Raw genomic sequence first — 27,484 nt, forward strand, 5'->3', positions numbered from 1 at the left:
GTGAAGCTTCATTTAATGAACCAAATAGCTTTCAGCTGTGTTTGATATAACGGTAAATGATTTTCTTGTACCAACTTAGCAATTTAGCATGATTACTCAAGGATAAGGTGTTGGAGTGATGGCTCCTGGAAATGTGGCCTGTTTAGATTTGATAAAAAATGACTTTTGTCAAATAGTGATGGATTTGTTTTTTACATCAGTAATGTCCTGACTAAACTTTTTGATCAGCTGAATGCCACTTTGGTTAATAAAGGACCAATTTCCTTCTGAAACATCAAAATTTGTACATTATTCCAAACGTTTGGCCGCCAGTGTACATTCATTCTTCTGATGAAAACTTGAGTATTATTTGAACTGTAAAGTGGTCATTTTAGGTTTTACAGGGTTCTGTCATAGTAACAAAGTTGTAAAATATAACTTATAACTTTGGTTCGGAAGTGATTTTATCACACTGAAATCATGACAACACGCATACTTTTTAAGTCTTGTAGCTATACTATTGAAACTTGAGTATTTTAAAGTTTAGGGATTTTCCCCATTGACTACCATTATAAGTGCCTCACTGTTACCCAGAGTTTGTCTTTTTTTGTATTGCACCTGGAATATTCCTTTAGTAATGGCACTTATGTAATGTTGTAAGGTTACCCCATAGACTTCCATTGTAAGTGAATAATTGTACAGTTGTATGGTTGCCACATATAGTCTTCCATTGTAGGTTAATAATTGTAGAGTTATACAGTTGTAAGGTTGCCCCATAGACCTCCATTGTAAATGAATAATTGTACAGTTGCCCCATAGACTTCCATTGTAAGTGAATAATTGTACAGCTGCCCCATAGACTTCCATTGTAATTGAATAATCATACAGTTGCCCCATAGACCTCCATTGTAAGTGAATAATTGTACAGTTGTAAGGTTGCCCCATAGACCTCCATTGTAAATGAATAATTGTAAGGTTGCCCCATAGACCTCCATTGTAAATGAATAATTGTACAGTTGCCCCATAGACCTCCATTGTAAGTGAATACTTGTACAGTTGCCTCATAGACTTCCATTGTAAGTGAATAATTGTACAGTTGCCCCATAGACCTCCATTGTAAGTGAATAATTGTACAGTTGCCCCATAGACCCCCATTTTAAGTGAATAATTGTACAGTTGCCCCATAGACCCCATTGTAAGTGAATAATTGTACAGTTGCCCCATAGACCCCCATTTTAAGTGAATAATTGTACAGTTGTAAGGTTGTTGCATATAGTCTTCCATTGTAGGTTAATAATTGTAGAGTTATACAGTTGTAAGGTTGCCCCATAGACCTCCATTGTAAATGAATAATTGTACAGTTGCCCCATAGACCTCCATTGTAAGTGAATACTTGTACAGTTGCCTCATAGACTTCCATTGTAAGTGAATAATTGTACAGTTGCCCCATAGACTTTCATTGTAAGTGAATAATTGTACAGTTGCCCCATAGACTCCATTGTAAGTGAATAATTGTACAGTTGCCCCATAGATTTCCATTGTAAGTGAATAATTGTACAGTTGCCCCATAGACTTCCATTGTAAGTGAATAATTGTACAGTTGAAAGGTTGTCGCATATAGTCTTCTGTTGTAGGTTAATAATTGTGGAGTTATACAGTTGTAAGGTTGCCCCATACACCTCCATTGTAAATGAATAATTGTACTGTTGCCCCATAGACTCCATTGTAAGTGAATAATTGTACAGTTGCCCCATAGACTCCATTGTAAGTGAATAATTGTACAGCTGCCCCATAGACTTCCATTGTAAGTGAATAATTGTACAGTTGCCCCATAGACCCCCATTTTAAGTGAATAATTGTACAGTTGTAAGGTTGTCACATATAGTCTTCTATTCTAGGTTAATAATTGTAGAGTTATACAGTTGTAAGGTTGCCCCATAGACTTCCATTGTAAGTGAATAATCATACAGTTGCCCCATAGACCTCCATTGTAAGTGAATAATTGTACAGTTGCCCAATAGACTTCCATTGTAAGTGAATAATTGTACAGTTGCCCCATAGACCCCCATTGTAAGTGAATAATTGTACAGTTGTAAGGTTGTCACATATAGTCTTCTATTGTAGGTTAATAAATGTAGAGTTATACAGTTGTAAGGTTGCCCCATAGACCTCCATTGTAAATGAATAATTGTACAGTTGCCCCATATACTTCCATTGTAAGTGAATAATTGTACAGTTGCCCCGTAGACATCCATTGAAAGTGAATAACTTTACAGTTGCCCCATAGACTTCCATTGTAAGTGAATAATTGTACAGTTGCCCCATAGACCTCCATTGAAAGTGAATAATTGTACAGTTGCCCCATAGACCTCCATTGAAAGTGAATAACTTTACAGTTGCCCCATAGACTTCCATTGTAAGTGAATAATTGTACAGTTGCCCCATAGACCTCCATTGAAAGTGAATAACTTTACAGTTGCCCCATAGACCTCCATTGTAAGTGAATTATTGTACAGTTGCCCCATAGACTTCCATTGTAAGTGAATAATTGTACAGTTGCCCCATAGACCTCCATTGAAAGTGAATAACTTTACAGTTGCCCCATAGACTTCCATTGCAAGTGAATAATTGTACAGTTGCCCCATAGACTTCCATTGTAAGTGAATAATTGTACAGTTGCCCCATAGACCTCCATTGAAAGTGAATAACTTTACAGTTGCCCCATAGACTTCCATTGCAAGTGAATAATTGTACAGTTGCCCCATAGACTTCCATTGTAAGTGAATAATTGTACAGTTGCCCCATAGACCTCCATTGTAAATGAATAATTGTACAGTTGCCCCATAGACTTCCGTTGTAAGTGAATAATTGTACAGCTGCCCCATAGACCTCCATTGTAAATGAATAATTGTACAGTTGTAAGGTTGTCACATATAGTCTTCTATTGTAGGTTAATAATTGTAGAGTTATACAGTTGTAAGGTTGCCCCACAGACTCCATTGTAAGTGAATACTTGTACAGTTGCCCCATAGACTTCCATTGTAAGTGAATAATTGTACAGTTGCCCCATATACTTCCATTGTAAGTGAATAATTGTACAGTTGCCCCATAGACTTCCATTGAAAGTGAATAACTTTACAGTTGCCCCATAGACTTCCATTGTAAGTGAATTATTGTACAGTTGCCCCATAGACCTCCATTGTAAGTGAATAATTGTACAGTTGCCCCATAGACCTCCATTGTAAATGAATAATTGTACAGTTGCCCCATAGACTTCCGTTGTAAGTGAATAATTGTACAGCTGCCCCATAGACCTCCATTGTAAAGTGAATAATTGTACAGTTGTAAGGTTGTCACATATAGTCTTCTATTGTAGGTTAATAATTGTAGAGTTATACAGTTGTAAGGTTGCCCCATAGACCTCCATTGTAAATGAATAATTGTAGAGTTGCCCCATAGACCTCCATTGTAAGTGAATAATTGTACAGTTGCCCCACAGACTCCATTGTAAGTGAATACTTGTACAGTTGCCTCATAGACTTCCATTGTAAGTGAATAATTGTACAGTTGCCTCATAGACTTTCATTGTAAGTGAATAATCGTACAGTTGCCCCATAGACCTCCATTGTAAGTGAATAATTGTACAGTTGCCCCATAGACTCCATTGTAAGTGAATAATTGTACAGTTGTAAGGTTGTCACATATAGTCTTCTATTGTAGGTTAATAATTGTAGAGTTATACAGTTGTAAGGTTGCCCCACAGACTCCATTGTAAGTGAATACTTGTACAGTTGCCCCATAGATTTCCATTGTAAATGAATAATTGTACAGTTGTAAGGTTGTCACATATAGTCTTCCATTGTAGGTTAATAATTGTAGAGTTATACAGTTGTAAGGTTGCCCCACAGACTCCATTGTAAGTGAATACTTGTACAGTTGCCCCATAGACCTCCATTGTAAATGAATAATTGTACAGTTGCCCCACAGACTCCATTGTAAGTGAATACTTGTACAGTTGCCTCATAGACTTCCATTGTAAGTGAATAATTGTACAGTTGCCCCATAGACTTCATTGTAGTGAATTCGTACAGTTGCCATAGACTCCATTGTAAGTGAATAATTGTACAGTTGCCCCATAGACTCCATTGTAAGTGAATACTTGTACAGTTGCCCCATAGACTTCCATTGTAAGTGAATAATTGTACAGTTGCCCCATAGACTTCCATTGTAAGTGAATAATTGTACAGTTGCCCCATATACTTCCATTGTAAGTGAATAATTGTACAGTTGCCCCATAGACTTCCATTGAAAGTGAATAACTTTACAGTTGCCCCATAGACTTCCATTGTAAGTGAATTATTGTACAGTTGCCCCATAGACCTCCATTGTAAGTGAATAATTGTACAGTTGCCCCATAGACTTCCATTGTAAGTGAATAATTGTACAGTTGCCCCATAGACTTTCATTGTAAGTGAATAATCGTACAGTTGCCCCATAGACCTCCATTGTAAGTGAATAATTGTACAGTTGCCCCATAGACTTCCATTGTAAGTGAATAATTGTACAGTTGCCCCACAGACTTCCATTGTAAGTGAATACTTGTACAGTTGCCTCATAGACTTCCATTGTAAGTGAATAATTGTACAGTTGCCCCATAGACTTTCATTGTAAGTGAATAATCGTACAGTTGCCCCATAGACCTCCATTGTAAGTGAATAATTGTACAGTTGCCCCATAGACTCCATTGTAAGTGAATACTTGTACAGTTGCCCCATAGACTTCCATTGTAAGTGAATAATTGTACAGTTGCCCCATATACTTCCATTGTACAGTGAATAATTGTACAGTTGCCCCATAGACTTCCATTGTAGAGTGAATACAGTTGTACAGTTGCCCCATAGACCTCCATTGTAAATGAATAATTGTACAGTTGCCCCATAGACCTCCATTGTAAGTGAATACTTGTACAGTTGCCTCATAGACTTCCATTGTAAGTGAATACTTGTACAGTTGCCTCATAGACTTCCATTGTAAGTGAATAATTGTACAGTTGCCCCATAGACTTTCATTGTAAGTGAATAATCGTACAGTTGCCCCATAGACCTCCATTGTAAGTGAATAATTGTACAGTTGCCCCACAGACTCCATTGTAAGTGAATACTTGTACAGTTGCCCCATAGACTTCCATTGTAAGTGAATAATTGTACAGTTGCCCCATATACTTCCATTGTAAGTGAATAATTGTACAGTTGCCCCATAGACTTCCATTGTAAGTGAATTATTGTACAGTTGCCCCATAGACCTCCATTGTAAATGAATAATTGTACAGTTGCCCCATAGACCTCCATTGAAAGTGAATAACTTTACAGTTGCCCCATAGACTTCCATTGCAAGTGAATAATTGTACAGTTGCCCCATAGACTTCCATTGAAAGTGAATAACTTTACAGTTGCCCCATAGACTTCCATTGTAAGTGAATTATTGTACAGTTGCCCCATAGACTTCCATTGTAAGTGAATAATTGTACAGTTGCCCCATATACATCCATTGTAAGTGAATAATTGTACAGTTGCCCCATAGACTTCCATTGTAAGTGAATTATTGTACAGTTGCCCCACAGACTTCCATTGTAAGTGAATAATTGTACAGTTGCCCCATAGACCTCCATTGAAAGTGAATAACTTTACAATTGCCCCATAGACTTCCATTGTAAGTGAATAATTGAACAGTTGCCCCATAGACCTCCATTGTAAGTGAATAATTGAACAGTTTCCCCATAGACTTCCATTGTAAGTGAATAATTGTACAGTTGCCCCATAGACTTCCAGTTGTAAGTGAAGATTGGCAACATGTTTCATTTTAAACTGAAGGTTGAGTTGAAAACTGAGGTTCAAGTAAATTTTTTTCAGCTTTATTTTTAAGTGAAGGAATGATTAAAAACATAAAATAATTTTCTGAAAGGTTCCATATAGATGAGAAAACATTTGAGCTGGTTTTTTTGTTTTAATATATATATATATATTTATCCCGTTTACTCCCAATTTGGAATGCCCAATTCCCGCTACTTAGTAGGCCCTTATGGTGACTCACCTCAATCCAGGTGGCAGAGGACAAGTCTCAGTTGCCTCCGCTTCTGAGACGTCAATCCACACATTTAATCACATGGCTCGCTGTGCATGACACCGCTGAGACTCAAAGGATGGGAGGCTCATGCTACTCTCCAACGTCCACGCACAACTTACCACACACCCCATTGAGAACGAGAACCACAAATTTCGACCACAAGGAGGTTACCCCTTGTGACTCTACCGTCCCTAGCAACCGGGCCAATTTGGTTGCTTAGGAGACCTGGCTGGAGTCACTCAGCACACCCTGGTTTCGAACTTGCGACTCCAAAGTAGTTAGCATCAAAACTCACTGAGCTACACAGGCCCCCACGTTTGAGCTGTTTTGAGCTAAATATCAGTCAGAAACATTGCCTTTTTAAATGTTATTTGTTAGGTTAAATGGTTTGTTTCATATTTTATGCTTGTTTCACATTTTTACATATATTCAGGCACAAAAGGTTTTACAATTGTTCAATCTTGGTTTTCATTAAATATTGCATATTTCACGGCTGTGAATATAAAAGATTGTGTACTAGATTTAGTATCAGAACGGTTTTAAAAGTCCCTCTTTTACTACACAGAATACATGAGGATTAACTGTTAACTTACCATTAAGGTTATGATGCTTCCATCTTTGACAGAACAAAGGTCACAGGTCCAGTCACTTTCTCAGAGACAGAGAAAGTGAGAGAACGGTGCCGAAGTTGTGAGTTTTCCCACTGGTCTGCCCAAATAGAAATATACTTTGCCAAACTGGCTAGATGGCAACCACAGAGCTCTACACAAAGGTAAACGCATTGCATGTATTTTGAAATCTGTTTTCTGCAGTTGCACTTGATGCCATTCAAAGAATTCTGAAACTGATAGATAGATATACACATATGCGTTGTCAAAAAGATTTACAAATTGTAAAAAATACAACTGAGAGTATATGTCTTATATAAAGTTACTGTATAATGGTACCCCCCTTTTGTCTAGTGTTTGTATGTTTACATCAGTTTTGTGTTCAGTGCTAATACGGTAATAACAGTGAGAAACTGGAAGAGAATAGCTGATGTTAATGTTTAATGCTGCCTAGAGTGTATTTATGCTGATGAAGGAGAAAGGTAGTCACACAGACACATGAGCTGGTTGTGCAACAATCGAAATATTGTATCACATTCCTTGGTATCCACATCATTGTTACAGGACAAAACCTACTATACAAAACCACTTTCACAGTGAATAATGCTACAGAATATATTATGTGCTCTGTATTACACTCACAACAAACCCTTTAATGATATTGTAATGGATGCAGCTTTTGTTTGCTTTATGTCTTTTGTCACAGCAGGGGCTCTTTGGCTGGGTACGGATAGTCCAAGACCCTTAAATATAAATTAAGATTTTATTTAATTAAAATTTAGGATCAGAAGATGTGCAATGGAGTGCATGGTGTTAAAAACGTTACCATGCTTTTGCTGTCTCTCAGGGGGCATCAGTGTGGGTGCAGGACCCAGAAGCTGTGTGGGTGTCCGCTCAGCTACTTCAAGACTACCATTCTGGAGACCAGCAGATCTTAATACGACTCACCGATGGCAGAGTAAGACACATCTGAAAACTCACAAATGATGCTGATATGAAACTATCCCTTCAGAACAGGTTTTTGTGGGACATATGTTCCATCTACGGTGCACCGGAAAATTATTTGGATGCTTAAGCACTGTATATTGCAGATATATATATATATATACTTTGTTTGTTTTTGGTTTAATATAGAATGAAAATGAAAAGGGTACCTACAAAACAAGACTAACTTCCTCTTTTTTATTTCATTAAAACAAAAAGTATTCATTGTTTTTTACTGTTTAATAAGGAGTTGGAGTATCCAGTGATGCCTCCAGCAGGTCTTCCCCCTCTAGGGAATCCTGATATTTTGGAGGGAGAGAACGACCTCACTGCTCTAACCTTCCTCCACGAGCCAGCGGTACTTCACAACTTGCGTGTGCGCTTTCTTGACTACAGTAGCATTTACACCTACTGTGGTGAGTTCAATTAAAGGAAAAACAGTGGCAAGCTTAATTATATACATCTACTTTTTTTTACAGCTATAGCCCAATAACCTCCATTTTACTGGGTGTAAAGTTCACGGCACAGAGATTCCACCAGCATTACTCATTGTTATATTGGCTACTGTAAAGAACATTTACAAAGTGCTGAGTTTACTACTTGTGGAACATGCACAGCAAAACATTTCACTTACAAATTTTGGATGAGAGGCATTCCAAGAGAGACAAAACACTGGTGCACTTCACTATTTGTATTGCCATGCTTCTCCATGCCCTTGGCTTTCCAAATGGTGGGATTTTAATAAATGTTTTATTTTGTTTGATTACTTTCCCTGATTTGTTCAGTGAACATTTCTAAAGATTGTATATTTACACCAGTAGGTGGCAACAAATGAGCATCTATTATGTTATGAGTGAGTCATGCTAGCACTGACTCAACTGATTCGCTAAAAAACACCACCAGTCAGATCACCACGAAACGATTCGAGATTTGGTGAACAAAAACATCCAGTGAGCGGCAGTTCTGCGGACGGAAATGTCTTGTTGATGAGAGAGTTCAAAGGAGAATGGCCAGACTGGTTTGAGATTATAGAAAGGCTATGGTAACTCAGATAACCACTCTGTATAATTGAAGTGAGCAGAATAGCATCTCAGAATGCACAATATACCTTGAGTCAGATGGGCTTCAACAGCAGAAGACCATGTCGGGCACTTTATTAGGACCATAGTGTTATACTGGAATGTTACCTAAATTCAATTGCAATTTTTGGTAATGCAATTCAATTGAAAGCCTCTCATTCTATAACAGGAATTGTGTTGGTGGCCTTAAATCCATATGAACAGCTCCCCATCTATGGAGAGGAGGTGATTGACGCCTACAGTGGGCAGGACATGGCTGATATGGAGCCTCACATTTTCTCTGTGGCTGAGGAGGCATACCGTACTATGATCAGGTGAAGAGCATCCAAATAGCAAAGTCCACTTACAAAAAGTTATTTGTTCATGCACCATGATAAAACCATGGTATTCTGTGAAGTACCTTGGCATCACCATATAAATACTATGGTGTATGAATATGGTGATCATGCAGTACCATGGTATCAAAGTACCATAGTATCATCACCTGATACCATTAGTGTACAATGGTACCTCCACAGTACTTTTCTAAATGGATGATACATTTTGAAGCAGTTTAATCAAATGACTCTAATTCAACCAAAACATCTACGTTTTATTAGTAATATTTACTGTATATGTGCAGGGAGGAGAAGAATCAGTCCATCATAATTAGTGGCGAATCAGGCTCAGGAAAAACCGTATCAGCTAAGTTTACCATGCGTTACTTTGCTGTAGTGGGTGGTGCGGCCCAGCAGACCAGTGTGGAGGAGAAGGTTCTAGGATCCAATCCCATAATGGAGGTACTGGACACTGGGTTCTGACTTTGTTCCCTCAATGTTTTAGTTCAGGCCTTTTACTGATTTTGTTATTGTAACCTTTACAGTCAATTGGTAATGCAAAAACAACCCGAAACGACAACAGTAGCCGGTTTGGAAAGTATATTGAAATAGGATTTGGACGCAAAGGGGATATTATTGGAGCAAATATGAGGACCTACTTGTTGGAGAAATCAAGAGTTGTTTTTCAGGTGCCTGCTTAAAGTTCATTTAAAAAAATTTCATTGTCATTCAATGACAAGGTTTAGCTACTGAGATGCATTTTCAATATTTTGTTTAATGATATGGGGACAGGCGGCGGAAGAGAGAAACTATCACATCTTCTACCAGCTTTGTGCCTCCAGGGATTTGCCAGAGTTGAGGACACTTAAACTTGGTAATGCCTAAATTAATGCCTCCCAACCAGGACCTTTTGTATACACATGTGAATGTGTTTATTCGTATAAAATGTTTTGTACAGTTATCATGCATTACTACATCTCCCTAGAATCGGCTGAGAACTTCCAATACACCAAGCAAGGAAAGGATCAGCACATTTCAGGCACAGATGATGCTGTCGAGCTAGAACGCACAAGAAATGCTTTTATTATACTAGGTAAAGTAAAGTACACCTATGCTTTGGGGGTCTGTTCACACCAAATGCATTTTGTGTCCATCTCTTCTGTTTTTCAATAGTTTTTCTATGTAAATATGCACATGGATGCTTTTGATCGTTGCAATACATCACACAGTTTTTTCGATGTCTCAGCAGGAGTGCTGCATTTTTTGAGAAGGATATAGCTGCAGGCAGAGCTCCAAAAGGGATGGGAGCTCCATACCACCATTAAAAATATAGTGAGCCCCTAACCCTTTCCCTAACCTTTACCGTATATGGAAATGACACCTTTTCTTGAGTTGTCACAACCTCCTTCTAGAGTAACCCCGCACTCTTTTGGAGATTCTGCTCTCATTTGGATGTCTCCAGCCCACAGCTATAACTACTAGCATATTTTAGACGTTGTTTCAAGTATATAAAAAAAAGTTTTTTCAAAACTTGTGTGGTCAACCCTTGTAGGAGTGCAGCCAGACCAGCAGATGGAGATTTTTCGTATATTAGCAGCTATTCTTCATCTTGGGAATGTCAACATACAAGCCAGTGGTCGTGGTGGGGACCGCAGCTACATTGATGTATGAGTACTATTTCACAAATAGTGTAATTACTGTGAAAAGTTATAGATTTCTGAATCATTACCTTACTAGCATTGTGTATGCTGAGATAAATCTTCCTAAATGGAGTACAAATGTCTTCTAATGTTTCTAGCATATTAACTGAGTAACTAACCTGCTGACCCCTCAGCTTAAATCAGTCTTAGATGATTTGCTGTTTTTTACTTGGTCAAAGCTGGTCTTGCTGGTTTTCTGACCTGGCCAATATGGTCTTCAGTTAGTCTAGCTGGACTCCCAGCCTGACAAGCTGACAAGTGGCCAAAACACCTCTAAACTAGCAAACAATTCAGCCAGACCAGGCCGGGAGACCAGCTAAGACCAGATATCCATCTTAGACTGGTTTAAGTTGTTTTTTATAGCAAGGTAATGATGTCACTGTATAAATACACAGAAATTGTGTTTTCTAATATGTGTGGGAGTTTCCATCTGTGCAAAGATGAACAATATCAGCTCTTAACAAGTAACATGTGCTAATATGGAGTGCATTATTATTGCTCACACTGGCAGGCCAATGACTGTTCTCTGGCCATCTTTGCCAAGCTTTTGGGGGTGGAAGGTGCTCAAATGGCCCAATGGCTGTGCCACAGGCGACTGGCAGTGGGCGGAGAGATGCTTGTAAAGCCGATAACAGGCCAGCAAGCTAACGAAGCACGGGATGCTTTGGCTAAGCATGTGTATGAGCAACTGTTTGCCTGGACGGTGCAGAGGCTCAACTCTTCTTTACGAGCTCACAGGGAACAGCCGAAGTCTTTCATAGGAGTTCTTGACATCTATGGGTGAGAGAACAGTGTGAAAGTACACCACAGTTATTCTGAACATAACGATGTAGAACCTTTTTATCATCTTTTCTTTTATCATTTATAGGTTTGAGACGTTTGACAGGAACAGTTTTGAGCAATTCTGTATAAACTACGCCAATGAGAAGCTCCAACAGCAGTTCAACAGGGTAAGTTCCCAGACCTTGTCATCGTCGTCAAGCATGGGCTTGGCACCTATTCCACATACACTCACTGAAATCATGCCACGATTGAAAACTGAGATCACATTTGTCCCTCATTCTGATGGTCTCATTCAATCTGCATGACTTTATGCATTGCACTGGTGCCACATTATTGGCTGATTAGATAATCGCATGAATATGTAGGGGTTCAGGTCTTCCTAATAAAGTGCTCAGTGAGTGTATAACTGTCTAAATGACTGTTGACAATATTTTCCTGGTTGCTCCCTCAGCATGTATTTCAGCTGGAGCAAGAGGAGTATCTGCGTGAGGAACTGCCCTGGAACCGCATCGAGTTCAGTGATAACCAGCCATGTATTGTTCTCATTGAAGGCCAGTTGGGTCTGCTTGATCTTCTGGACGAGGAGTGTAGAGTGAGAAATACAAATGCCATTACATAAGACACTCCTACATGAAAATCCTCAGTCCTATAATCATAGTCACCATACACCATATATTAGGAAATGTCCTAATATATTTAGCCAACAAAGGACCACACAGGAGTTCGTTGCACAATTTGTTGTGTCTTACACCTTGTCTAACTTTTGTAAATATTACACCTGTCTTCCAAGTTAAGTGGTACTCTTATATTCCTTGTCAAGTTTTATATTGTTGTCTTTTTCCGTTCCAGATGCCGAAAGGCTCGGATGAGAACTGGGCTCGGAAGCTTTATGACCAGCACCTGAACCACAGCCCTCACTTTCGCAAACCACGCATGTCCAACTCCGCCTTCACCATCCTGCACTTTGCTGATATGGTCAGAAAACATCTTACGGAGTACATTGTATATTTGACTGTGGATGTCTACAGCAAATTTGTGCTGTTAACATAGTACCAAAATGACATTTACAAAAAGTATTTTTACAATAGGTCCAATATGAGTGTGATGGCTTTTTGGACAAGAACCGAGACACTGTATTTGAGGAGCCCATCAACATTCTGAGAGCTAGTCAGGTAATATTTGAATAGTTAAATTATTATCTGTTAAGCTGTAGTGCTTGTTATCTCTCACTTTTTTTTTACCTTGTCTCCCCAAAACTCTTTTAGTCAGAACTGGTGGCTGAATTGTTCCAGAAGGAGCCTACAGGCAGCGCCCTCCCCAACTCCTCACTTCCAAACGGAAGCATACGCTCAGGGAAGAGAGCTCACAGAGAGCACAAATTAACCGTGGGGTTTCAAGTGAGCTCCCTGTTTGAAGAAACCCATTATTTCATTCATAGCCTCAACTGTTTGAGAAATTGTTGGAAAAAAAAAAAACATTAAAAAGGTCTTAGCTGGGTTAAGCTGACCTTCCAGTCTGGACAAGCTGGTTTAGCTGGTCTTGTATGATGGTTTTTGAAGAATTTGGGCCCAGCTGGCTTGTGCCTAAAACCCCTTTAAAACCATAAAACCAGACAAGCCTCAACAGTTTAGTGGCCAGCTAAGACCAGCAAACCACCTTAGGCTGGTTTAATCAGTTTCTTTTTCAGCAGTGAAACAATATCTTGTTGTCTTCAGTAATATTTAAAGCTCTTAATATCTTCACCCATTTTGCACATTTTGTAATTGTTTATCCAGTTTCGTCAGTCTCTGCAGCTCTTGATGGACACTCTAAACAGTACCACCCCACATTACGTTCGCTGCATAAAGCCAAATGACCTCAAAAAGCCTTTCTTGTGAGTGAATAGCAGATGTATAAATGCGTTTGTGTATATCTGTATGTGTGTAACCTCTTTCATTTTTTCCTTATCAGATTTGATCCCAAGCGAGCAGTGCAGCAATTGCGAGCATGTGGAGTCTTGGAAACCATCCGCATCAGTGCTGCAGGCTACCCCTCTAGGCAAATACTACTGTTCTTTACGAGTCTGTGTTATTAGTGTTATGTCAAAAATGGAAAGCAAAAAAAGAAACGAAAACAATTACAAATAAAAAAATTATTTTGAATACCACTGTATGTTCCCATATGCCTTTGTTCATTCCTGACTGTTGGTTTTCCAGGTGGACATATGAGGAGTTCTTCAGCCGTTATCGTGTGTTGCTGTGTGATTTGGTTTCTCAGGCAGATGTACGCCGCTCTTGCCAGAGTGCCCTTCATGATCTCATCCCTGACCCAGAGCAGTACTGTTTTGGTAAGACAAAGGTCTTCTTCCGGGCAGGGCAGGTTGCAGTGCTGGAGAAGCTAAGAGGGGACAGGCTGCATGCAGCAGGAGTTTTGATCCAGAGCTGGGTGAAGGGCTGGCTACAGCGTAGACGCTATCAGCGGCTCCAGTGGGCCATCCTCACCCTTCAGCGCTACACCAGAGGATGCCTGGCTCGAAGGTGGGTTAAGGGGTTGAGCTTTTGGCTTATGTTTAAAGTAGGGTCAGGTTTGCTTTAGGGCTAGGGTTAGGGTTAGGATTAGTTTAGCGTTAGGATTTAGAGTTGGATTGCTCAGTGAGGTTAAAAAGAACCCTAGAGTGACAGCTAAAGACTTGAAGGAATCATTGGAGTTGGTTATCAACTCTGTTCATGAGTCTACTATACAGAAAACATTAAAAAGTGGTAGGGGGGAGTGGTGGTGGCGTAGTGGGCTAAAGCACATAACTGTTAATCAGAAGGTCGCTGGTTCGATTCCCCACAACCACTACCATTGTGTCCTTGAGCAAGTCACTTAACTCCACTTACTCCGGGGGGATTGTCCCTGTAATATGCATTGTACCAAATGCATAAATGTAAATACAAATGTAAAAAGTATGCATGGCAGGATGCCACAAAGGAAGCCACTGCTTTCCAACAGAAACATTGCTGCATGCCTGAAATTTGCCAAAGACCACCATGACACTCCACAACAAAGGCTGGTTGAATTGGATGGATGGAATTGTTCGAAAGAACATGCAGCACTACGTATGGCATAAAAAGAGCACAACATACCAACATGAAAACATCATCCCAACAATTAAGTATGGTGGAGAGAGCATTATGGTTTGGAGCTGCTTTTCAAGTTTATCAAGATATCCAACAGGATAATGTCAGGGTGGCTGTGCGCCAGCTGAAGCTCAGTAGGTATTGGGTGATTCAGCAGGACAATGACCCTAAACATTGAAGTAAATCCACTACAAAATGGCTTAAAAAAAAGAAAATCCACCTTTTGGAGTGGCTCAGTCAGAGTCCAGACAATAACACAATTGAGATGCTGGGGAACTACCTCAAGAGAGCCATTCACACCAGAAATCCTAAGAATATGGCTGACCTGAAGCAAGTAAGGAAGAATGGTCCAAAATTCCTTCTTAACGTTGTGCAGGTCCAATCCACAGCGACCGGAAACGCTTGGTTGAGGTTTTTGCTACTAAAGGCGGATCGACCAGATATTAAATCCAATGGTTCACTTACGTTTTCCATAGCAATGTGTATGTTTAATGGGATTTGTTCAATATAGACATGAAAGTTGATAATGTTTGTGTTTTATTAGCTTAAGCACATTGTGTTGGTCTATACTTGTGACTTTGATGATCACATTTTAGGACCAATTAATGCAGAAAAAACAGCTAATTCCAAAGCATTTACATACTTTTTCTTGCCACTGTAGAGATGCATACTATGTTTTTATTTTATGCTAATGAGCAGAGTTGGCCATCATTTATTTCTAATGTTTAGTTGTGTTTACTGGCGTTTCTTTCGTGTGTTCATGACTTTCTTGTGCATCTGACAGAATGCAAATTTTAGATGATGCTACTTTAATGTTACCTGCCCTAATTAGATTGGTGTGGACCCTCCGTTATACACAAGCTGCTTTAATCATCCAGAAAGCATACCGCATGCTGGCTGTGCGACAGATTTATTTGACCATCAGAGAGGCAACAATCAAAATCCAGGCCTTCATAAGAGGAACCCAGGCTCGCCGCATTTACAGACAAGTAAAGTGCTGTAATATGGGTTTTACGTGTGTGGGTTGCAAACATCACCATTTAACACAGGCTTCTACAAGGGTGTATATATGTATATATCTCTCTCTGCAGATGCTGATGGAGCGGGCAGTAGTGTTCTTGCAGACGCGGGTTCGAGGCTGGCTCGCCCAATGCAGGTTCAGACGCATCAGAAATGCGGTGGTGCTCCTGCAGTGCTGCGTGCGCAGGCGGGCTGCACGCAAAGAGCTACTGCGACTGCGTGCTGAGGCGCGATCCGTGGAGAAATTCAGAGAACTAAATAAAGGGATGGAGGTCAAACTAATGCAGCTGCAACTCCGTGCTGACCATCAGGTGAAAAATGGATGGAAGTGTGTATGCGTGTCGTGAGTTTATCATAGTTCTAAACATGCAATATTTGTATTTTTATAATTTACTTTTATAGTTATTATTGAATGTCTGTGTCTGAGATAAGGCTAAAAATAAACAAATCTATTTATAAAAGGCATTTTAAAAGTACCAAAATAAATGATAAAGGCCTACTAAAAAGTTTACAATTTAGTTTTATTGAGACCTTCATATAACAAAAAGAAAAAGTTGAAATCGGTTTGTTTTCATTAGGAAGGTCCAATACTGGGGTCATGTACTTGTACTCCAATACCAAAAAAGGAATCCATCTGAAATATGAATTTCATCACGTAAACATTCAGCTCACTAAATAAAATCACATTATATCCTAGTGAGAGTAAGTAACCACAAAAGCTGCAATTGAATTAGATAAATGTGTAGTTTGCATGTGCTGCGTGCTTCAAATGTGAGTGCTTGTGAATGTGTGGAGCCGGTGTTGTGCAGACATAAAGACACACAGTGCTCATACCCAGGGTTGGGGAGTAACGGAATACATGTAAAGGGATTATGTATATAAAATGCAATACGTAATACAGTTACAATTTAAATAATTGGTAATTAGAATACAGTTACATTTGATTACTGAAGAGATTACTTTGCATTTTGTCATTTGTTTCATTTAATATTTAGTCCTTTCAGATTGAAAACATTTATACAAATAAATGATGTGATCCAAAGTGCATTTGAACAGCGGTAAAACACTTATGTGTTACAATCATACGAGCAGACAGAGAAGGAAGATTGGAGCAGAAGAAATAGAAATAAAGCTTGTGTAAATTGTTAGCTTTACACTAAGCTAAAATGCTATTTCTAGCCATGGGTTAGGAAATTACATTTTACAGCATGTATTCTTTAAACTGTGGTGAAATACATTTCAAATGTAACCCTCCCAAACCTGCCATACCTTTAAGAGATCCTTGGCTCTTACACAGAAAACACCTGAGCATTATATGCTATTTTTGTAGTAGTTGACAGCGAGCAAAGCGTTAATGCACTTTGTAGCATGAGGCACATATAGACTACATATTTATTTTGTGGTTTTAATAATCACTATGAATCACATAACGAGGTGAGAAGCAATCTTCTTAAAACAGAAACACTTCAAAATAAAAGCTCAATTGAAATGGAAAAAGTACGAAAAAATATATCACTACTGTTTAGTTATGTAATATTGACTGTTGTACTACTACTACTAATAAATCAATAGTGATTGGACTTACACTGACTCATAGTGGTTTGAATGCAGCATCATTTAAAATCAATAGTTTTCAGTTTCAGATGCCATTGTAGAAATGTAGGATCCACAGTCAGCCGTGATTACTTTAATCAATGATGAAAGTGTCAAATAATAGGACGGTTACTGAGATTAAGCGAGCAGTATTCGGCTGGTCATGTGATTATAAAATGGCTGCCCCCATGTGTGGACCCTCTCCATGTAAAATAAAACAGCTTTTTAAGGTTACTGATTTGACTGGAGTCTTCATTTTAATGTAAGTGCTCATGATTTCCTACATATATTGCAAAATTACAATTAATGTGTTTAAGAGTTAAACTTTATTAATAAGGAAAAGATTACTGAGTGAATTGATTACATTTTTAATTAATCAATTTATTTAAACACCATTACCACATTTTAAATGATTAGATTTGAAATGTTAAAATGTCACACAAGCAAGAGTGCTATATGGCCCTACATAAGCACTGCTGTGATTCGACCGCAGGCCGAGTGCCTTAGGTAATCACAGCAGTGCTGATTTAGGGCCATATAGCACAATTGCGATATTGCTTATATACACCAGTTAAATGAACAAGTATATTTTGTAAAATTAGGAAAAACTGAGTATGGTCATAAAAAAAACACATTTGTGCATGGAACTACTTTATTACGTGACAGATCAGAATCAAGCCTCCGTTAGTAATTCAGAAACGTCACTTCAGAAATAGTATCATGGCTTGTGCTGTTTCGAACAAGTTATTGGATGAACAAGGATGGTGTGTGAGTGAGAGAGAGAAAGAGAGAGAGAGAGAGATGGAGCTTTTGCGATCGATCACCTGTTGCCACTCCCAAACAGAGCTGCTGTCAGCTTTCTGAAGATCAGCTTTCTCAGGGGAAAAATAGCATCCAAGCGGGGGTATTTCTCCCTATTTCGTGGTAGCCGGTGCACAAGAGTCGATCACTATCAAAACCACAATGTCCTCTGCCATTTAAAACAGCACCCATTGTGTAATTAATCAGTATGTTGTGTCTCTCAGCTGTGATGAGCCATAATGCTGAAGTTGTTAGTTTAAAGCCATTTAAAGCTATTTCCTAGCTTTAGTATAGTAGTATTACAAGCGATCACAGAGTGTTGTGTGTAAACGGCTGATACAGATTCACTTCACGTCACCTAACTGGCTCATATTAACCAACTGCTGGCTAACATATGTAATGTAAAAAAAAAGACCAAAATGAATAAAAACATAGCTCTTAATAGATCTGCACTGCTCTTACACTTTAGTTTAGTACGGCTCGAACACAGGCGGAGTGATACACATAGTGAAGCGTTGGAGTGCTGATGGTGTCAGACCATCAGTGCCCATAGAACATCTCTCGTCCAATCAGATTTGAGGACCGGAACTAACTGTTGTGTATATACAGTATATATGTGTGTATTTAAATTGTGTATTTACATTATTTATATTGTGTTAAAAATGTTTGTGTTTAATTTTTTTCTTCTAGGCAAGAGAGAGTGCTTCTCTGAGGGAGACTCTTCAGAACGAGCGAGAGGCTCACAGCTCTGAGTTGGAACAGTTGCGCTCCAATCTGCTCAAACTCCAGACCCAGCTGCAGGAAAATGCACAAACTGCTCCTGCACTCACAGAGAAACAGGACGAGGAGAGGAGGAGAGCAGAGGTGAAAGCTTCTCAAGAGATTCTCCACCTTACAGAGGTGAGTATTTGGGCATGTGTCATTGGTCACCCAAGTCTCCTTAAACCTCTTTTATTCTGATGCTTTCCTTCCTTACTTTCAAGTTGGTGCGTTTAAAGTTTAACATACTTTGTTTGTTTAGGAAATCCAAGCTCTCAGAGTTGAGAGAGATTTGTTGGAGAATGAGAGGGATGATCTTGCAAATCGTTTACAAGTTCAGGAAAAAGCCCAGGAGGGTAAATTGTATAATTTTATTTCTTGCCTCTAAGGTTGGTAGTTGGCGCATTATGTGTCCATGGACCTCTTTGGTTTTAGGTTAAAAAGATAATTTCTGCATCATTACAGGCCCAAATATGTTGATTCAAATAGTATTAGATGGAGTATCGCATGTCACATTGCTTCCCAAAAGCATTTCATGCCAACTATACATGTATACGAAAATGTTTGTGTATTTTGGTGTCTCAGAGAGCCATCAGCAGTGCATGGATCATGCAGATGCATCAGTGCGGGCCGAGCTGGAAGAGGAGCGAAGGAGATACCAGAGTTTACTCAGAGAGTTCACACGGCTAGAGCAAAGATATGATAATCTGAGGGATATGAGCATGTTCACCACCAATGAGGTACATCCGTGATCTTATTTCCTAAAAGGGAAACATGGAATATTAAAGGAATATTCCAGGTTCAATATAAGTTGAACTCAATCGACAGCATTTTTGGTATAATGTTGATTACCACAAAAAAGTTTTTGGACTTGTTCGTCCTTTTCTTTTAAAAAAGCAAAAATGTAGGTTACAGTGAGGCACTTTCAACAGAAGTGAATGGGGCCAATCTGTAAACGTTAAAATGCTCACTGTTTTAAAAGTATAGCCACAAGACATAAACAATATGTGTGTTAACATGATTTGAGTGTGATAAAATTGCTTACTAACCGCATCTGTTTAAAGTTATCAGTAATTTTACAACTTTCTTACCATGACCATTTAATGTCAACATACCCTAAACAGACTGTAAAAATTATGATTTAAACAACTTTACAGCTCAAATAATACATGAGTTTTAAAAGAAGAATGAATGTAAGTGTTTTTCTAAATGACAGGATTCACATTTCTTCCTTTAAACCTCCAAAAATTGCCCCATTGACTACCATTGTAAGTGCCTCACTGTAACCTCGACTTTTTTTAAAGGAAACCGAAGAGTCAAAACTATTGTTTGTGGTAATCAACATTGTATCACAAATGCTGTCGATTGAGCTTAACTTGTATTGAACCCGGAACATTCCTTTAAGAAACAAGTCAAGGATATTTTATATTCCTGAAAATACTTGCAGTACTCCCAAAAGTATTTATTAAATCCACCTAAAATGGATGAATTTCATTGGTTGCATTTGTATATAGCTAGAGAGGCATTGTGATTATATATTAATTTAGTAACAAAATAAGGTTGTAATTGTAATAATGAGCAATTGTATTCGAAATAATCTATGTATTCGAAAATAAATGCTGTAAAACTATAAAGTCATTTCAAAATATACTAGTTGATTTTTAAAATTAAAAGTTTGATATGTTACCATTAGCTAATGAAACATGAACTAACAATAAACAATTGGATTTTTGGATTTAACACTTGAAAGTTGTATTCATTAACATTAGTTTACACAATAGTTAAAATGAACAATACATTTACAGCATTTATTAATCTTGGTTAATGTTAAATTGTAAAAAATTTTTTTACATTAATATTTGTATACTTTATCATTAGCTAATGCAATATGAACTAATGCAACATTAGCTAAGAATAAACAAGAGAACTGATATAATTAACATTAACCTTAATAAAATGCAAGGATATATGTGTGTGGATATACTCTGTGTTCCTTCCAGCGTTCACGTGGACACAGGCGAACTGATTCGACTGTGTCTTTGGAGCTTCTCTCGCCTGTCACCACACCGTTCTCAAGCTCGCCCGTGTTCCCTTCGCCTGAGGAGATCAGAAGGGTCAGCGTGACATCACCCACTGACAGGAGCCCCTGGAGCCCCGAGCAACCAATGGTCATTGAAACACACAGACAGAATACAAACATACCAGATATAAATCCATTTGAGCAAATTATAAAATGACCGTACAAATGTGGTAGCTGTTTACCTAGTCTGAAATCAAGCTGTCTACCCTATATCAGAATATGAAACACATTAAAATAATTATTAAAGCAGCATCAAGATACAGTCAAGCTCTTCTCCCTAACATTTCTTGTCTCATCGCTCACTTGCTCTACAAATAAACGTGGTAAAAGGCCAAAAAATAGCATAATTTTATAATGAAATGGAAAAATTTACCTGTAGGATGTCCTAATGGAGGATATGGGTGTGGCGAAGGACTCAGCCGAAAAGTTGAAGGGGGAAGATCTCAGATACGCCTATGATGCAGTGCGAGTGGCCAACAAGTCAGTTTCTCTCCTCTCGCATAACATTCATTAGTCTTATATCTTATGAAGTCACCATTCACTGGTATTAACATGATTTTATGAATTCAGGTTTCTAGAGACGCAGTTGTTGTCACAGAGAGGGCAGTGGGAAGAGGAGATATCTGCACTCAGGATGAAACATCAGCAGGCACAAGACAGAGATGCACCTGGAGACACTGAGATAAAGGTGCTTCGTCCACCTTCACCTACATCAGTTCATCCTTAATCACTTTGCTTAGTCATCTCTACATCTTTCCTAATTTGTCAGATAGCTATTTTGTTCTTTGATGGTTTGTTTGTGTGTGTGTGTGTGTGTGTGTGTGTGTGTGTGTGTGTGTGTGTGTGTAAGGATCTAATAGAGCAGGTGGTGGTTCGAGAGCAGGAATGCTCCAGATTGAGGCGGGAACTCAAAGAACTGAAAAACACAGTAACGCTCAGGAGAATTCTTTCTTATGCAGGTCTGTTTACTATAGGTCTACCAATGAACTCCCATATAGTCTTATTTAATTCCACTAGATGGCAGCAAGTACTAGGAAAATGTTTTTTCTCTATCACCTTCCATCACAATATACAGATCTGAAATATAGGTGGCGCTCTAATGCATTTTAGCCCTGACATGTGCTCGATATAGACATTGAGTCTAATGTTCAGTTCATGCACCACCCCCATTGTTTCATTGAATATCTCGGCCTCTGAGTGGACTAGAAGCTAAATCTAGGTGTCATTAGAAAGCCACATTGCGATGAGATATAAAATTGTATCATCAATAGTCGACAATATATTTTTCCGATGATTTGTTTAGAATGCTTTTCCTGCTGGACTGCATATTTTTCTGGACATCTAAGATATAACATTGTATTACTCACGCAAGCAAGCTGAAAATGCGAAAATTACGCTGTTCCCTGAAAAGTTTAGATTCTACGTTTTCAAATAATACCACATAGGCTTGATTTATGTATCCGGGACTTAAACGTTTCAAGCGTAAACATACTTCGCAATATAGTGCCCCCCTGCATGTCCATAGAGTTTAAGGGCTAAAGTGTCATTTTGACACATTTCAGTGACATTTTGCAATCATCTTGACCCTGTAGGCACATTGTGAGTGTGTCTTTAATGCTGTGTTCAGGTATGGGCACTGTGGCATCTCAGGAAGCAACATCATCAGCCTCTCAGAAGAGTCAGACCCTTACTGGATTACTGGAGTGTAGAAAAAAAGATGAGAATAAGCTCATCAAAAACCTCATTACAGGTCAACAACACATATGCACACTACAAAACAGTGGGCAATGCATGGGTTTGCCCTACACAATCCTTCCCTAGTTTACTTTTGACACACGAATATTCTGCATGAGTGATAGGAATTCATTTCTCTGTGGCAGATGTGCGGGTGGAGAGCATCCTCTCTTTGCCCCCAGGGCTGGCAGCGCAGGTTCTGTTCCTGTGTGTACGTCAGGTGGACTGCAGTGGGGATCAAACACGTGTGAAAGTGCTCTGCAGCGCGGCAGTGAGCGGCATTAAAACAGCCCTGAAGGTGAACTGCAAATTTGAATAGAAAGACTTTTTTGAATAATAACTGGTATAGGTGTTGTGAAATATAAAGGTGAAGATGGGTGATGGCAATTTACGTTATGTAAACAATAACAGTGTGTTTTGTGTCGTAGAAACATGGCAATGATTTGGACATGACGGCTGTTTGGTTGAGGAACGCATACCTGTTTAAAGATCTACTGAGCCAACATTCTTCAAGACAGGTGACAGATTCCAGACTGATCTTACTGTGAATTTGGCAAGAGTAGTTCGAAAGTTTGCTGCTAAAAATCTGTTCATATTGAAATTTGATTCAAAAAGCACAGCATTTGTGCTGTATATAATCTGATCCAAAATATTGAATCAGAGTTTTACATATAAATGAAACTTTTTCTCCTATAGGAGATGAGAGGCTCAGAGGAGCTTGTACCTCTCATGACTGACGTGCGGGAGTCGGTGCGTGTGCTCAGTGATCTGTGCATTCAGGCCTATCAGCAGCTGCTGTCCATCTCTGAGAGTCGCCTGCAACCCATCATAGGTACCCTCATACACACAGATATGTCCTTGTAGTAGCAGTGGAAAATGTTAAGTGTCAGGCTTTTCTTAGGATTCTTTAGGTGACTAATAGATTAGATCTAGTTTTTCTTCTGGTTCTAAGGTCCTTAGAAAAATATTTTTTTATTACACAATGAATGTGAATTAATGTCAAAAATATTTAATTGACTTCCAGTATTTAAAAGACCTATTTGCTGTTAGTTCCAGCCATGCTTGAAAGTGAGACGATCCCTGGTCTGGCTGGATCTTCTGTAAAGTTTAGTAGTGGTCGCAAGCGTGCAGGCTCGGAACCGCGGCCTGCTGCTAGTACAGACGGCGCCACTATGTCAGCAGTCCTAAGGGAACTGGGAGCGCTACACACAGCCCTGTCCCGGCAGGATCTGCCCTCGGCCTTGCTGGAGCAAGCCTTCCATCAGCTCATGTACCTGCTGGCCGCCACCACCCTCAACAGCCTACTGTTGCGTAAAGACATGTGCTGCTGGAACCGTGGCCTACAGATAAGGTCTGAAACTGCTGTGTGTGGAGGATAGAGCTCTGCTTATCTTTTGTTTCTGTAAATAATTTGGTAGAATGGAATTCATATTCCCATGATCTCCCATTGCAATGAAGCAAACAGTCACTAGAGGCAGTGTGTTACAGGGATTTTATCACATGTAAGGGATGTTCTTAAAGGGACGGTTCACCAAAAAAATAAACTGTAAACTGTTTCTGTCACGCTATGAAAATTGCTCTGATGCGAGCGACCCGCTTAGACCAACAACATAACTCAACCATGAGTTGTGGCTTGAGTTGGGGGTGGGACAATCTCTTTGTTTGACCAATAGCAGAAGGGGGGTGTATTAAGAATGCTGTTTTATTTATGTAATTCCTTTTGGTGGTGCAGAAACATAATTCAGCTTTAAATTCTGGGCTTTTTCTCACCAGAACCGTATGACTTCAGAAGACTTGGAATATGACTCAAGAGTCACATGGAATACTTTTATGCTAATTTTGGATCCTATTTTATCAAATACTGCATTGCACTAAAAAGACGGCCTGCGATATTTATTAAAACATCTCCTTTTGTGTTCCACATAAGAAAGTTGTATGGGATTGGAATGACATGAGTGTGAATGAATGATAGAATTTTCAATTTTGGATGAATTATTCCTTTAAGCATAATATGAACACCCATAACTGTAGTAAAATCACTGCAACAGTATGCATGCCCTTTTGGGCTTATTGGGTTTATAAAATGGCACCAACAGACAATATGATGAAAGACGCAGATGTTCACAAGTGTGATTATATTGGTTAGTTTAGCTTTGAACGCAATTCATGCAAACATCATTTTGTATAAACAATCTAATCAATGATACACTAAACAAAGTGTACACTAGTTCTTTCATTTAAGATCTTTAACTTTTACATCTTAACATGGCTAATGTTAACATATTATTGCAAGTCATAAACTGAAATGCTTCAGTGAGTTTGTTTGAATAATTTTGTTTATGTCTCAGGTATAATGTGAGTTTGCTGGAGGAGTGGCTGCGGAGTCGTTCTCTGCAGACAGGGGGCGCTGTTACTGCTCTAGAACCCTTGATACAGGCAGCACAGCTCCTTCAAATGAGCAAAAAGACTGAAGCAGATGGACAAGCAATGGTCCAAACCTGCAATGCACTGTCCACCCAGCAGGTGGAGTATCTGCTATATTGCACTCATTTGTTAAAAAAATGCTGTTTTTTTTTATATTTGGTATATTCTGAGCTTGAGTGATCTACTTGCATTGCAGATTGTGAAGATTTTAAGTCTGTATACACCTCAAAGTGATCTTGAGGAGAGGGTAACGCTAAATTTTATACGTATTGTACAGGTAAGAATGAAATCACTATTTTCAGTCATTCATTGGCCATTATCTCAAATGTGAGCACTTGGAAATACAGATTGGAAATTGTTGGGTGTGATGCTGCTGAGAGTGATAATGCTTTTTATATGTGGGGTTTCCCAGGGGCTGCTGAAGGGGCAATCTGAGGGCCAGCCTCCACAGATCCTGCTGGATGTCAGACGGGTATTCCCTGTCACATTCCCTTATCTGCCGCCTCCACAAGTCACTGCCGCTCAGCTTGAAATCCCAGAGTCCCTCAAAATCTCCTTCCTACGCAGAGTGTGAGAGTGGGTGGACCTCTGCATCCTATCAAATGGTTGCCTTACAACAATTATTTTTCGTTTGTTGCCACAGCAACTTCTCTTTAAAATTTGGATTGTTTTAATTGTAAGTTATGTTAGCCCACTAAATTTAGGAGTGATTCTAAAAATATCATTTTCAATGGATGATAATAATAAAAAAGTCATATTTTGTAGTTGTAGTCACATGTCAGCATTTAAAAGATATATAAAGTAAAATTTAAATCAAAATGTACCCTATTTACTTTCCAAATTCTCATTCCATTAATTGGTGTAAGGATTCCAAAGATTTTTTTTTTCCTTTGTAGCATTTCTTACAAAAATGTTCTAACCTATTCCACATTTGAAACTACTTTGTTCATTGACTGAATTTCAGACTGATCAGACTTTGAATTCAAGAGTAGGTCAAAAGTGTTTCTGCTGAAATCGGTCTGTGCCGACCGAAATTCAAATCACTTCTCCCCCGAGTTGCTGAAGTTGAAAGTGTTGTTCATTGTTGGGTGTAATCGGTTACTGTAATCTTTTTAAGTCGAACAATAGTCGAAAACACTTTCAGTGTAATACATTACATTTAAAATTCTTGTAATCAGATTACAGTAACTGACTTTCAGTTAAGTTACTTTTAAGTACATTAATTGGGTTACACATATTTCGAAATAATATTTAGGTTGAATACATTTAAAACATGAATTATGTTTATGTGCATGTCTATTTGCAATTCTGTGACAGCTGAAAAACATAACATTTATAGACTTTATTTTTAAGGATGTCCGATACCGATACTGGTATTGGAATCGTCTGAAACTGCGGTCATGTCCTTGTACTTGTAAAAATGGTCTGATACCAAAAACTGATACCATCTGACATACAAATGTTATGTAAACATTCAGTGCACTAATTAAAATCATAAACATAATTATATCCTAGTGAGATTATTTAATCACAAAAGCTGTGATTTAATTAGATAAATCAGACCTTTTATTGATCCTTGGCTCATACAGGGAAAACACTGTCATGAGCGTTGCATGCTCTGTTTGTAGCAGATGACTTCACTTTCACTTTGTAGCATGAGACACTTACAGTCTACATACTTATTTAATTAAAAAGCAGCCATTTGTGGTTTAATAATCACTTTGAGTTACATAGCGACCATCTTTTATGCATTGAAAAGCTACCATCATAACAACACAGAAACACTTAAAAATAAAAGCTCAATTTAAATAGAAAGTATGACAGAAATATATCAACAATCTATAGTTATGTAATATTCACTGCAATACTACTACTACTACTAATAATAAATCAATAGTAATTGTATTATATATTCAAGCAATATCACACATCTGTGATGCTCTTTTATGCAGCACTTTATTTGACAAAAATATTACTCCTATGTTGTATTTAGGATTGTGCTGTGAGGTTCTGAATAAAAGCACTTGTTATTGTTAGATTTTCATTTGATTAAAGTTGAAATGAATTAATTTATTTAAACACCATTAAAATGATAAAATTGAAATACACTTTCCATATATGGACTTTCAGAAAACGTAAATAAAAAACAGGTATCGGACTTGGTATCGGCGAGTATCAAAAAGAAAGTACCGGTACTCGTACTCATTCTCAAAAAATGGATTTGGGGCATCCTTAATTATTTTGAATTACTTGAATGGAAAAACACTTCTCTGAAATGTAAAAGTAAAGTAATTAGTAATTTTATTATGATTACATTTGTTAAAATAAGTGATTAGTAATCTGTAATGGATTACTTTGAGTAATTTATGGGTACGTGTGAGCTCCAGTTTCTGGGTGAA

General features: G+C 38.5%; 1 protein-coding gene across 1 annotated transcript; it reads left to right on the plus strand.

Moving 5' to 3' along the window:
- The first annotated feature begins 6,764 nt into the window (after positions 1 to 6,764).
- Positions 6,765 to 26,675, plus strand: si:dkey-110c1.10 (unconventional myosin-Vb). Its single transcript, XM_052123548.1, has 35 exons — positions 6,765 to 6,874; positions 7,558 to 7,668; positions 7,942 to 8,110; positions 8,943 to 9,087; positions 9,396 to 9,552; positions 9,636 to 9,779; positions 9,883 to 9,964; positions 10,076 to 10,183; positions 10,643 to 10,755; positions 11,302 to 11,570; positions 11,659 to 11,740; positions 12,025 to 12,165; positions 12,423 to 12,548; positions 12,662 to 12,745; positions 12,839 to 12,970; positions 13,349 to 13,446; positions 13,524 to 13,610; positions 13,769 to 14,089; positions 15,507 to 15,663; positions 15,766 to 16,005; positions 18,779 to 18,988; positions 19,110 to 19,203; positions 19,433 to 19,587; positions 20,848 to 21,015; positions 21,307 to 21,407; positions 21,498 to 21,615; positions 21,778 to 21,886; positions 22,555 to 22,677; positions 22,808 to 22,959; positions 23,090 to 23,179; positions 23,358 to 23,493; positions 23,712 to 24,012; positions 25,010 to 25,184; positions 25,282 to 25,362; positions 25,498 to 26,675. Exons 1-35 carry the CDS (start codon positions 6,848 to 6,850, stop codon positions 25,657 to 25,659), a joined length of 4,968 nt encoding a protein of 1,655 aa, XP_051979508.1. The 5' UTR covers positions 6,765 to 6,847; the 3' UTR covers positions 25,660 to 26,675.
- Positions 26,676 to 27,484: the final 809 nt, after the last annotated feature.

This window comes from Xyrauchen texanus, chromosome 50 (assembly GCF_025860055.1).
Source record: "Xyrauchen texanus isolate HMW12.3.18 chromosome 50, RBS_HiC_50CHRs, whole genome shotgun sequence".
In the NCBI taxonomy this organism is placed as follows: domain Eukaryota; kingdom Metazoa; phylum Chordata; class Actinopteri; order Cypriniformes; family Catostomidae; genus Xyrauchen; species Xyrauchen texanus.

Excerpts from the sequence above, each read along its gene's own strand:
- si:dkey-110c1.10 (XM_052123548.1), top strand. The coding sequence starts at position 6,848 with ATGGCAACCACAGAGCTCTACACAAAG. Across the intron at positions 12,746-12,838 it reads ACATTCTGAGAGCTAGTCAG|TCAGAACTGGTGGCTGAATT; the intron begins GTAATATTTGAA and ends AAACTCTTTTAG. Across the intron at positions 23,180-23,357 it reads GCCAACATTCTTCAAGACAG|GAGATGAGAGGCTCAGAGGA; the intron begins GTGACAGATTCC and ends TTTCTCCTATAG.